Source organism: Leucoraja erinacea, chromosome 2, assembly GCF_028641065.1.
Source record: "Leucoraja erinacea ecotype New England chromosome 2, Leri_hhj_1, whole genome shotgun sequence".
Taxonomy (NCBI): domain Eukaryota; kingdom Metazoa; phylum Chordata; class Chondrichthyes; order Rajiformes; family Rajidae; genus Leucoraja; species Leucoraja erinaceus.
Genome location: NC_073378.1, coordinates 25,114,351 through 25,128,026, shown reverse-complemented (window position 1 = coordinate 25,128,026; position 13,676 = coordinate 25,114,351). Strand labels below are relative to the sequence as shown.

Here is a 13,676-nt window from a genome sequence, read left to right as displayed (position 1 = left end):
CTATGGAGAGAAGGAATTGGCGACAATAGACAATAGACAATAGGTGCAGGAGTAGGCCATTCGGCCCTTCGAGCCAGCACCGCCATTCAATGTGATCATGGCTGATCATCCCCAATCAGTACCCCGTTCCTGCCTTCTCCCCATATCCCCTGACTCCGCTATTGTTAAAAGCCCTATCTAGCTCTCTCTTGAAAGCATCCAGAGAACCTGCCTCCACCGCCCTCTGAGGCAGAGAATTCCACAGACTCACCACTCTCTGTGAGAAAAAGTGTTTCCTCGTCTCCGTTCTAAATGGCTTACTCCTTATTCTTAAACTGTGACCCCTGGTTCTGGACTCCCCCAATATCGGGAACATGTTTCTTGCCTCTAGTGTGTCTAAGCCCTTAACAATCTTATATGTTTCAATGAGATCCCCTCTCATCCTTCTAAACTCCAGAGTGTACAAGCCCAGCTGCTCCATTCTCTCAGCATATGACAGTCCCGCCATCCCGGGAATTAACCTTGTAAATCTACGCTGCACTCCCTCAATAGCAAGAATGTCCTTCCTCAAATTAGGGGACCAAAACTGCACACAATACTCCAGGTGTGGTCTCACTAGGGCTCTGTACAACTGCAGAAGGACCTCTTTGCTCCTATATTCGATTCCTCTTGTTATAAAGGCCAACATGCCATTCGCTTTCTTCACTGCCTGCTGTACCTGCATGCTTACTTTCATAGACTGATGTACAAGGACCCCCAGATCCCATTGTACTTCCCCTTTTCACAACTTGACGCCATTTAGATAGTAATCTGCTTTCCTGTTTTTGCTACCAAAGTGGATAACCTCACATTTATCCACATTAAATTTCATCTGCCATGCATCTGCCCACTCCCCCAACCTGTCCAAGTCACCCTGCATTCTCATAGCATCCTCCTCACAGTTCACACTGCCACCCAGCTTTGTGTCATCTGCAACGTTTTGGGAAGACTTCTTCAGGCATAATGTGCGCTCAGCTGCTATTTCGTACAACTGGCAATCTGTGTAAGGCCAGCACACAAAACCACTGGCTATGGCCTCAAGTTCACAGTTGTAGAGTGTGTAATAAGGAACTGCCGATACTGGTCTAAATCGTAGACTCAAAAAGCTGGAGTAACTCAGCGGGACAGGCAGCATCTCGGTTCAACCGGGTAATGTTTCGGTTCAAGACCCTACTTCAGACTCTTCAGTTCCAGAGCAACTGGTGATTTGGTGCCTTATTTCCGTGAGGACCAGAGCTTGATAGCCCCATGTCTTGTGACGTTGATGTGCTGAAAGCTGAAATTACTTGTTGAGAAATGTCTGCAATGCTGGCTGACAGCAATGATCACTTGTCATCCATCCTCGCACCGTGTGTTCATATCATTTCTTAAATTCTGTCTTTGTGTGCTGCAAGTGTAATATAACTGGAAAACCTTTGTCACTATAGACAATGTCTGTTTGATCCTTTGCATAGAAACAGCCAGAACACATCTGCCTTGACGTTCTATTCAAGGCGTGCAGTACCCTCCATAATGTTTGGGACAAAGACCCATCATTTATTTATTTGCCTCTGTACTCTACAATTTGAGATTTGCAATAGAAAAAAAATCACATGTGGTTAAAGTGCACATTGTCAGATTTTAATAAAGGCCATTATTATACATTTTGGTTTCACCATGTAGAAATTACAGCAGTGTTTATACATAGTCCCCCCCATTTCAGGGCACCATAATGTTTGGGACACGTGGCTTCACAGGCGTTTGTAATTGTTCAGGTGTGTTTAATTGCCTCCTTAATGCAGGTATAAGAGAGCTCTCAGCACCTAGTCTTTGCTCCAGTCTTTCCATCACCTTTGGAAACTTTTATTGCTGTTTATCAACATGAGGACCAAAGTTGTGCCAATGAAAGTCTAAGAAGCCATTTATGAGACTGAGAAACAAGAATAAAACTGTTGGAGACATCAGCCAAACCTTAGGTTTATCAAAATCAACTGTTTGGAACATCATTAAGAAAGAGAGCACTGGTGAGCTTACTAATCGCAAAGGGACTGGCAGGCCAAGGAAGACCTCCACAGCTGATGACAGAAGAATTCTCTCTATAATTAAAGAAAAATTCCCAAAGCACCTGTCCGACAGATCAGAAACACTCTTCGGGAGCCTGGTGTGGATTTGTCAATGACCACTGTCCGCAGAAAACTTCATGAACAGAAATACAGAGGCTACACTGCACGATGCAAACCACTGGTTAGCTGCAAAAATAGAATGGCCAGATTACAGTTTGCCAAGAAGTACTTAAAAGTGCAACCACAGTTCTGGAAAAAGGTCTTGTAGACAGATGAGACAAAGATTAACTTATATCAGAGTGATGGCAAGAGCAAAGTATGGAAGAGAGAAGGAACTGCCCAAAGATCCATAGCATACCACCTCATCTGTGAAATACGGTGGTGGGGGTGTTATGACCTGGGCATGTATGGCTGCTGAACGTACTGGCTCACTTATCTTCATTGATGATGCAACAGCTGATGGTAGTAGCATAATGAATTCTGAAATGTATAGACACATCCTGTCTGCTCAAGTTCAAACAAATGCCTCAAAACTCATTGGCCGGCGGTTCATTCTACAGCAAGACAATGATCCCAAACATACTGCTAAAGCAACAAAGGAGTTTTTCAAAGCTAAAAAAATGGTCAATTCTTGAGTGGCCAAGTCAATCAGCTGATCTGAACCCAATTGAGCATGCCTTTTATATGCTGGAGAGAAAACTGAAGGGGACTAGCCCCCAAAACAAGCACAAGCTAAAAATGGCTGTAATACTGGGCTGGCAGAGCATCACCAGAGAAGACACCCAGCAACTGGTGATGTCCATGAATCGCAGACTTCAAGCAGTCATTGCATGCAAAGGATATCCAACAAAATACTAAACATGACTACTTTCATTAAATGACATTGTGTCCCAAACATTAGATAGCGTTAGATAAAGCACGTGCCCTGAAATGGGATGGGGGGGGGGCTATGTATAAACACTGCTGTAATTTCTACATGGTGAAACCAAAATGCATAAAAATGGCCATTATTAAAATCTGACAATGTGCACTTTATAATGGTGCAGGCATATGGAGACAATAACATTACCAAGTCTGCATTCTGGAAGCACTATGGTTGCTACAGATAATCTCAGTTTTAAAATAGCTGAGAGTAACTTGTGATTTGCCTCGAGCGTGAATGAGGACTCTACACGAAGACATAACACCAGGAGTTCACATGGACGTGGAAGCAGGGAGTCAGTCCATGGTTACATGAGGCTAGGTTGTCCATGAGGTCATGAGACCAGGGAGACCTGATGGACAAGTGAACAGGGCGTCTTCATAGACAGTAAATCAGTGAGTCTTTGTGGACAGGAGACCAGTGAGTCTTTGTCGACACAAGAGCAGGGGTTCCTCATGGACAGGGGACCTGGGACTCCTTGTGGACAGGAGGCAAAGATCTTTATGGACAGGACACCAGTCAGTCTTTTTAGACAGTAGACCTGTGTGTCTTCGTGGAAAGGAGACCAGAACATGCACTACCAGATTCAGAACCGGCTTCTTCCGTTGTTATCAGGCTGTCCATAAGCTAGGCTACTGTCCAGTTCGCCTCTACCCATTGTGGACATTGGACTTTGTCTATGGAACTGATGCACTACAATACCGAGAACTATATTCTACATATGTAGGAAGGAACAGCAGATGCTGATTTAAACCAAAGATAGATACAAAAAGCTAGAGTAACTCAGCAGGTCAAACAGCATAGAAACATAGAAAATAAGGTGCAGAAGTAGGCCATTCAGCCCTTCGAGCCAGCACTGCCATTCAATATGATCGTGGCTGATCATCCAAAATCAGTACCCCGTTCCTACCTTCTCCCCATATCCCTTGATTCCGTTAGCCCTAAGAGCTAAATCTAACTCTCTCTTGAATACTCTGGAGAAATGGAATAGGCGACGTTTTGGGTCGAGATCCTGCCTCAGCGCTCTGTTTCTTCTCCTTTGCTCTATCTATTGAGTTAGACTTGATTGTATTTCTGTACGGTAGATCTGATCTGTTTGGATATCATGCAAAGCAAAACCTTTCACTGTATCTCGGCACAGGTGTCACCTAAACCTAATTGTATTCACTTGGCGCTAGTCATTATATATTTTTTTAATCAAATGCTGGTAGCATCGTTTAAAGGAAGCTAATAGCAAAGATCATGTGTTGTCATTTGTAATGGAATTAAAGTATTGGTCTTTACGATTAGAGATATTTCTCACTCAATTGATCATAGCAATGTTGTTATTAGTGATTCATCCTATAATCAGTTCACTTATGACATTTTTTAAGAGATTATAAAAGAGGTTAAGCTTATTGTGCACAGCTGAGCAAATCTCCAACAAGCTTCATCAAAATGTTGGGAAATGATGCACCATATTTATTTGTACGTAACTAACACACACTGTAAATTAACCGCTCGTGCAGTCATTTGCTTTCCTGGCAGCCTCACAACGTGAGATTGTCTGTCACATTTCTTAGGTGACAACAGTGATTACATTCAAATGCAGTTCATTGGTGATGTATCTTTGAATCGTCCTGAGGTGCTGCACAAATAGGATGTTGGGGAATTAATGAAAAGCAACTTACTGGAAACATCACATTTCATGAGCTTCAGTTGAGGAGAGAAAAACACTTCTCACCAACATGTTTTTGATTTGAGTGTGGATGTGTACACAGGATTTGGAGGCTTTGTTGAGGAATTCTATTTCAACTTAGGTGTGCTGTTCACTTCAAATCATGTTTCTCCCTCGCTCACACAAAAAGCCTTGCGCCTCACTAAACCTTACATTTTGAGGTGTGCAGGGAGGAACTGCAGATGCTGGTTTAAACCGGTCACAAAAGGCTGGAGTAACTCGGCAGAACAGGCAGGATTTCTGGGCAGAAGGACGTTTCGGGTCGAGACCCTTCTTCAGACGAGACCCCTCTCTAGAGTTGCTGCCTGTCCTGCTGAGTTACTCCAGCTTTTTGTGTCTCTCTTCAATTTTGAGGTCTGGATAGCATGGATGTGAAAAGAATGTTTCCACTAGTTGGAGAATCTATGACCAGAGGCCATAGCCTCAGAATTAAAGGACGTTCCTTTAGGAACTTATGAGCTGATGACTAGCGTCAGAAGGGTCCAAATTCAGAGTGAGTGAAATGCACTGACCTAATCTGCCTTGTTTAAACGCCCCCTCATCTACAGTTATCGTGTGTGGGGAGCAACCCTTTTATCTGTATCATTCATCACTGCAACATATTTATTTTCCTGCAACTTTGCACAATTACACCAAGCCAACCATCTTACTCAATACTCATCTTAAGGGGGAAAAGGAAACATACACCATCATACGTGACACTTCCCCATGCCAACTCCATCTACACCTCACGCTGTCTCGGCAAGGCCAGTCCTTTTTATAATTTTATATGTTTCTATAAGTCTCACTCCCTCGTCGCACCTCTCCCGTCAGGCAAGGGGTACAGAAGGGTGAAAACGCACACCACCAGATTCAGGGACAGTTTCTTCCCAGCTGTTATCGGGCAACTGAACTATCCTATCACCAACTAGACAGCAGTCCTGTGCTACTATCTACCTCAGTGGAGACTCTGAGATTGTCTTTAATCGAACTTTATCTTGCACTAAACGTTATTCCCTTTATCATGTATTTGTACACTGTGGGCGGCGCAATTGTGATCATGTTTTGTCTTAGCACACAGAAGCTTTTCACTGTACCTCGGTGCACATGGCAAAAAACTGAACTAAACTGATTCAGTCATTGCATGCAACATAAAGGCTATTGCAATGTTATTATTGCTAGTGTTACATGAAGTAGCAACAGTAATTCATTTTGCTACTGTGACATGAACCGTATTTGAGAAGGCAGCACTGTCAACACTAGTGGAGTGCACGCATCCATGGTTCTGGGAAGCTCAGTGGGACAATTAACATGCAGATATGATCACATGTTTATTCTCTTCTAGAAATCCCAAAATGAAGAGCATGACAGGGCAGGGTATGGCGATGTGGAGCAGAAGTATGAGCAAAGATATCAATAATCATGAAGAAAACCTTTGCATTCAATGATTCTTTATTTTTTTTTATTGTCTCATGTGCAGAGATATGGTGAAATGCTCTGCATGCCACCCATCAAATAGCCTGGGCGGTAGAGTTGCTGCCTCACAGCGCCAGAGACCCTGGTTCCATCCAGACTACGGGTACTGTCTGTATGGAGTTTGTATGTTCTTCCCGTGACCCCGGGGGTTTCACCGGATGTTCTGGTTTCCTCCCACACTCCAAAGACAGACAGGTTTGTAGGTTAAATTTGGTAAAATTGTAAGTTGTCCCGAGTGTGTAGGATAGTGCTAGTGTACAGGGTGATCGCTAGTCGATATGGACACACACTAGGGACAATTTACACGTATACCAAGCCAATTAACCTGCAAACCTGCACGTCTTGGGAGTGCCGGAGGAAACCGAAGATCTCGGAGAAAACCCACGCATGCCACGGGAAGAACGTGCAAACTCCGCACAGAAAACACCCGGAGTCGGGATGGAACCCGGGTCTCCGGCGCTGCAAGAACTGTGAGGCAGCAACTCTACCACTGTGCAAACGTGACGTCCAGTTCCACAGTTCACCACATTGTATCTCTCGAGCTCACACCATCCCTAGCCAACAATGGGTCTGTCTACCAGCGCCTTGCCTGAGGTCATTTATTGCCGGCCATGATTGGTCCAGGTCTTTTCCCGCCTCCACCTCTTCACCCCTCCCTCCCACCCCCTCCCCCCCCCCTCCCACCCTCCCCTACTTTCAGTCCGAAAAAGGGTCCCGATCCAAAACATCACTTATCCTTTCCCTCCAGAGATACTGTCTGACATGCTGAGTTACTTCACCACATTGTATCTATCTTTGGTTTGAACCTGAATCTGCAGTTCTTTGTTTCTATCATAGATAGTCCTCAGCATGCAGAGAGTCGACACGTCTGGTGCCATCTTGTCATTTCCAAGTCTGAGTTTAGTTTAGTTTAGAGATACAGCGCAGAAACAGGCCCTTCAGCTTATGGACACCCCTACATACAAACAATCTCTCATAATATTATTAAATTCAGAGGTTTGACGCACATGCAGATGTTCGTTCCTACGAGTAGCAGAAATAATTTCCTCTCTTCAATTGTAGCAATTGTTCCTTCTCCTCAGGCTTATGTCTTTGTCGCGCCCTATACATACCCTTTACATACCTTTTGTATGGAATGCAAAACAAGGAATTTCACTGTGACGTGCCACATGTGATAATAAAGTGTCTGTCTATCCTTCCATCTATGGGCTTTTGATGCCATTTGTTACAATAGTGTGGAGATACGGTTACATGCGAGTGAGTTCTCTTGTGTTTTCTGACGTAGGGATAAAATTAACCCATGGCTGTCTGTGAAAACAGAATCTGTTTGTCATCTAAGGACAGTCTGTATATCAAAAGCAGAGGATAACTGGGTATAAAGTGAAGCCCTTTAGGGAACATGGGGCAATCTGTGCACGAAGCAGTGTCTTAAATGAATACAGGTCCTCCTAGTTACGATAAGGTTCAGTTTAGTTTAGCCTAGTTTTGTTTAGAGATACAATGTGGAAATAGGTCCTTCGGCTCACTGAGCCCGTGCCGACCAGCGATTCCCGCACACTAACATTATCCTACACATTAGGGACAATTTAAGTCGTCAACTTTATTTGTCACATACACATATAAGATATGCAGTGAAATGAAAGTGGCAATGCCTGCGGGATTGTGCAAAACAACAGAACAGAACCAGTATTTACATTTTTAAAAAGACGCTACAATAATTACACCCTGGTGAGATAAGAGTTTACAGACCTGACGGCCTGTGGGAAGAAACTCCGTCTCATCCTCTCTGTTTTCGCAGTGTGACAGTGGAAGCGATTGCCTGACCGTAGCAGCTGGAACAGTCCGTTGCTGGGGAGGTAGGGGTCCTTCATGATCTTGCTGGCTCTGGATCTGCACTTCCTGGTGTACAGGTCCTGCAGGGGGGGTGAGTGTAGTTCCCACAGTGCGTTCAGCCGAACGCACTACTCTCTGCAGAGTCCTCCTGTCCTGGGCTGAGCTGTTGCCAAACTAGATCGAGATGTTTCCGGTCAGGATTCTACTGCACCAGAGTAGAAGGATTGAAGAATCCTCAGAGAGACTGAATTTCCTCAGCTGCCTAAGGTGGTTAAGGCGCTGCCTTGCCTTACTCACCAGTGTGGCAGTGTGTGATGTCCATGTCAGATCCTCTGTGATGTGGACTCCCAGGTATTTGAAGCAGCTCACCCTATCCACAGTAGTCCTTTTTATATCCAGTGGCGTGTACGTCCTCGGATGTTGTGCCCTTCTAAAGTCCACAATCAGCTCCTTAGTTTTAGTGACATTCAAGAGGAGGCTGTTGACCTGACATCAGAGTGGCAGATCAGCCACCACTTCCCGGTAGGGTACCTTCTCGTCGTTATCGGAGATCAGACCTGCCACCACACTGTCATCAGCAAACTTGCTGATGGAGTTGGAGCTGAACCTGGCCACACAGTCATGTGTGTACAGGGAGTACAGTAGGGGGCTGAGGACGCAACCCTGGGAGGGATCCTGTGTTCATGGTGTGGAGGTTGGAGGTATGTCTCCCCATCTTGACCACCTGGGCCTGGCGGTGAGAAAGTCCAGGACCCAGGCTCATGGGGGAGTGTTCATTCCCAGTTCCAGCAGCTTCTCAGCAAGTCTGGTGGGGACTATGGTGTTGAAAGCTGAACTGAAGTCAATGAACAGCATCTTTTCACTGAAATTTACTCTTTTTACCAAAGCCAATTAACCCACAAACCTATACGTCTTTGGAGTGTGAGGGAAAACCAGGGCACCCGGGGAAAACCCACCCGGTCACGGGGAAAACGTACAAGCAATGTGCCGACTGCACCCGTAGTCAGGAATGGTCTTGGGTCTCTGGTGTTGTAAGGCAGCAACTCCACGCCTGTACCACCTTGTGCAAAGTCCTAAATGAATACAGGTCCTCCCATTTACGACAAGGTCCAGTGGTGCAATGGTGCCACTGGAAGGTAACAACTCAAAGCTAACAGCAACAATATGCTAACATTTCAATGTCCTTCATATCCACCTTATATCATCATGGATAAATCACGTCAGATTTCTGAAGCTTCTGAAAAGGTTATTGAAGCTACAGATGCTGATGAACTCAACAGATGCCTCAGATGTAGTTTATTGCAAAGATCTGAAGATTTGTAAATTAAGCAAGTGTGCTTTTTATCCTTATATTCTGCTTAATGGTCAGCAATGCTTTTATTTTTATTAAACCAACCAAAAAATAAATCAGACAGCAATTAAGCTTCCAATAATCTAATGCGGGAGATGATCTTTTACAAGAATTTGCACCACTTTCTTTAATGTGTCCATAATGAAGTTAAACCAACCTTTTTTTGGGCCGTCAGCAATTTGCAAACGTTTCTGTGCAGTCTCTGGAACCTGCAATTCTTTTTGTGCTTCTTGAATTTTGTCTGAAAATAAAACAAAAATGAAAGCTGGTAAATATTTCCAATAAAAATACAAAAGCTTTTAAAAATACAAAACGTGAGAGAGAGCTAAAGTCCAATAGAAAACGTTCTTTTCCAGAAACATTCAGATTTCACCCGGCAAAGGCAATCAATGGCAAGTCTACGTAAACAATGTTTACGGTAGAGTTGCTGCCTTACAACGCTAGAGATCCGGGGTCCATCTAAAATACGGGTGCTGTCTGTATGGAGTTTGTACGTCTCCCCGTGACTTGCGTGGGTTTTCTCAGTTTTCCTCCAACACTCCAAAAACATACAACTCTGTAAGTTAATTGGCTTTGGTAAAATTGTAAAGTGTCCCTCATTTGTGCAAGTGCAAGTGTGCGGGGATGACTGGTCGGCGTGGACTCGGTAGGTTGAAGGGCCTTGTTTCTGTGCTGAACAGTTTAAGAAAGAACTGCAGATGCTGGTAAAATCGAAGGTAAACACAAAATGCTGGAGTAGCTCAGTGGGTAAGGCATCATCTATGGAGAGAAGGAATTGCCGATGTTTCGGATCTTGACCCGCTGAGTTACTCCAGTATTTTATGTCGACCTAAACACTGCACAGTACAGCATAAAGGGCCTGTCTCACTTACATGTCCTTGGCACACAGGCGCACGGGCATCGTATGGCCACGTAGGGCCGGTCCCTCTGAGAAGCGCGGAGGGATATGTAGTTGTGCACGACATCGCGCGGGGCTCTGAAATTTTTGTAGCGAACAAAATCTTCGCGTGCCAACGGCCTGTCGCGTAACTGACAGCCAAGAAAATTGAAGATAGACACAAAATGCAGGAGTAACTCAGCGGGACCCGCAGCATCTCTGGAGAGAAGCAATGGGTGACGTTTAGGGTCAATACCCTTCTTTTCAGACTGAAGAAAAGTCTCGACACAAAACATCACCCATTCCTTCTCTCCGGAGATGCTGCCAGTCCCGCTGAGTTACTCCAGCTTTGTGTCCATCTTCAAATGACGTCACGTGCTCCAGACGGCTGTGCGGTCGACTGAACTCGTGCGGGACCGTCGCGGCTCAACGCGACCACCAGGTCCCGTAATTTGCATGCCAAGGACACGTAAGTGGGACATGCCCTTAAGAACATAATTCCAAGTTTACAACCCATTGCTTGCGCATTTAGATTCCTTTGTCAAGCCAAAAGTGGCAGAAAAATAGAGTCGCAGAGCCAGAGTATAGAAAACCAACCTGTCATGAGCCAACAGGAGACAGGTCCTTCGGCCCAACGTATCCATGCTAATCTACATCCATTCTCCAATCTGCAATATGTCTCCCAAATGTTGTGAAATGGTTACTGACAGGGATAACAATTTGATATTATTGGTATATTGTGCACATGCTTGGCACTCATTTTAGAGTGAACAGTCTGTAGTGTTTGTCAATAGTCCTTGAGGATTTACAATGTAGGATAGGGATCTGGTAACAAAAGTACGGAAACTGCAGATGCTGAAAACCCAAAGTAAAATCAGGAAATGCTGTATTTATTATGAGGCCATGTTGCATCCATGAACTGAAATACAGAGTATTAAATGTACTCACAGAAAATACGTGTCATCCACAAGTTCAACAATTACTGTCCATTTTTAGTTTGCCTCAAAGTTGATGATAAATACGAGCCACTCTCTACATTGTAAAGATATTAAATTCAAGATTTTGACCCAGCAAAACAGAATGAAGAGTATTTCTCAAGGACATCAATGTCTGCTCAATAATGACATTTGCAAGGCTTCGTCTTGGAGCAGTTTAGAAAGATGAGAGCAGTTTAGAAAGTAATGAAAGCCCTAGATAGAATGGACGTGGAAAGGATGTTTCCAGTAGTGCGGAAGCCTAGGGCCTGAGAGCACAGGCTCAGAATTAAAGGACGTACCTTTAGAATAGAGATGAGGAGTAATTTCTTTAGCCAAAGGGTGGTAAATCTGTGGAATTCATTGCCACAGACGGCTGTGGAGGCCGTCACTGGGTATTTTTAAAGCGGACATTGATAAGTTCTTGATTAGTAAGGGCATGAAAGGTTACGGGGAGAAGACAGGAGAATGAAGTTGAGAGGGAAAAATAGATCAACCATGATATAACCATATAACAATTACAGCACTGAAACAAGCCATCTCGGCACTTCTAGTCCGTGCTGTAATTTTCTTTGGACTGGTGGAGCAGATATGGTGGGCCAAATGGCCTCATTCTGCTCCTATGTTTTATGGTCTGATATAACTAATATCATAAGTGCATTCACATGCCTGAGGTGCAATTTCGGCACTTTATTTATTTATTTATCTTAAAGCCAAAAAAAATCAAGTACGACGGTGACCAATCTTTAACGAATTCCCGTCTTTCATCCAAGATTTCTTATTACCACTAAACATCGATAGTAACTGGTGGTGGAGCTGGTGGTAAAAAATATAGGAAACCATTTCAATATAAGAGCTGATTGCTCAGACTCCTAGAGTTTGGAAGAGTAATATTTTGCAGCCAGACAGGAAAAATGCCATTAGCAAGATTTGTTCTTAGAAAAACAATTATATGCGCTCTATGTGTTCCGGATACAAGGTACAAGTATCACAGGCTTCCAGTGTATCCTGTTATTTAGGGGACTCAAACAATCACCAAAACCCATAAAAGGTTCCCTTAGGATACAGTGTCCGTTTAATTAACTAAATTCCTCTTTGGGTGGCCAATTAATTTTTCATGCAGAAAATTGGGTGATTATGCCAAACCCGAAGTAGTCTAAAACTTTCCCCTTCTTCAGGTTGACAGCCATGTTCATAGAGCAGCAGCATCAATAAAATCTATTCCTCATTAGCTAGCGAGTTCAAGAGAATGCACATCCATTTTTAAATAAAAGGCGGATCATGCTTCTCTAACTAAGGTCACTCACTGCAGAAGCAGTCACGGCAATAAAAAGCACGTATATTCGTTTACAATGAGAAAACATCCTGATTGCATTCACTGCGTAGGCAGGGCTTTCTGGAAGCGCTGATAATCGTTCATTAACTTGGCTAGTAAACAAGCATGTTCGTTTGCATTTCAGTTTTAAAAATAGAACAGCGCGGTGGCGCAGCGGTAGATTAAGAACCACATTTCTGAGACTTTTCTTTAAATGCCTCTCAATTGCCTGAGTGGTAGGGCACGGAAACAGCCTCCTCCGTTCTCTTGCCCATGCCGACCAGGATGCCCATCGATACTAGTCTCACCTGCCCAGGTTTTACCCCTATCCCTCTAAACCTTTCCTGACCATGTGCCGATCCAAATGTTGTTTTTAAATGTTGTTTTTGCGCTTGTCTCAACTACCTCCTTTGGCAGCACATTCCATGTATTACCTTCTCTGCAAAAAAGTTGCCCCCTCAGGTCCCTATTATGTCTTTTCCCTCACAGCTGAAACCAACGTCCTCTGGTTCTTGATACTCCTACCTTGAGCATTCACCCGATCTGTTCTCCTCATGACTTTATACACCTCCAAAAGATCACCTCTCAGCCTCCTGTACTGCATTGGAATGGCACAGTGGTGCAGCATGTAGGCCTCACTCAAATACACGGGTTCAATCCTGATCCTTGCCGCTGCATTCTCCTGATGACCCCCTGGGTTCCTCCAGGTCAGATCTCAAAATTAGCGGTTGCCCGGGTGCCAGTGGCAATCTATAGTCCGGCGGGGCAACCTAAAAGCCATGCCATTTTGCCCGGGTTGGCAAGCACCCGGGACACCTATCATTTAATTCTGAGCGGGCCCCCTCTCTCTCCCTCTCTGTCACTCTCCGTCTCCGCCCGCCATTTGTGTCCGGCACACGGATCTCGGCTCTCCGCTCGGCAGTCCGCCTTACACATGCGCACTGCCAGGGCTTGCACATCCTCCCCCTGCACATGTGCACTGCCACGGCAACTGGTTGGCGTCGGCCACTTTCTCCCTCCCTTTGCATTGTGGGAGATCTGGCCGCCATTGCTGTCCGGTCGCCGCCTCACCGCGACCGCTGAAAACCAACGCAGAATCACTCCCTGGAGCTGGAGTAACTCCCTGGAGTAACTCTTGCTTCTTGGTTTCCTGCCCCTCCAAAAATATTCCC

At 44.7% G+C, this 13,676-nt stretch overlaps 1 protein-coding gene across 2 annotated transcripts in view; it reads right to left on the bottom strand.

Moving 5' to 3' along the window:
- hivep1 (HIVEP zinc finger 1) overlaps window positions 1–13,676 on the bottom strand; it is a 192,315-nt gene that overhangs the window by 79,820 nt on the left and 98,819 nt on the right. For both annotated transcript variants that reach the window (XM_055653314.1, XM_055653325.1), the window contains one exon: window positions 9,496–9,579. In XM_055653314.1, coding sequence (XP_055509289.1) covers window positions 9,496–9,579 — 84 coding nt within the window. The remainder of the gene's footprint in view (window positions 1–9,495; window positions 9,580–13,676) is intronic.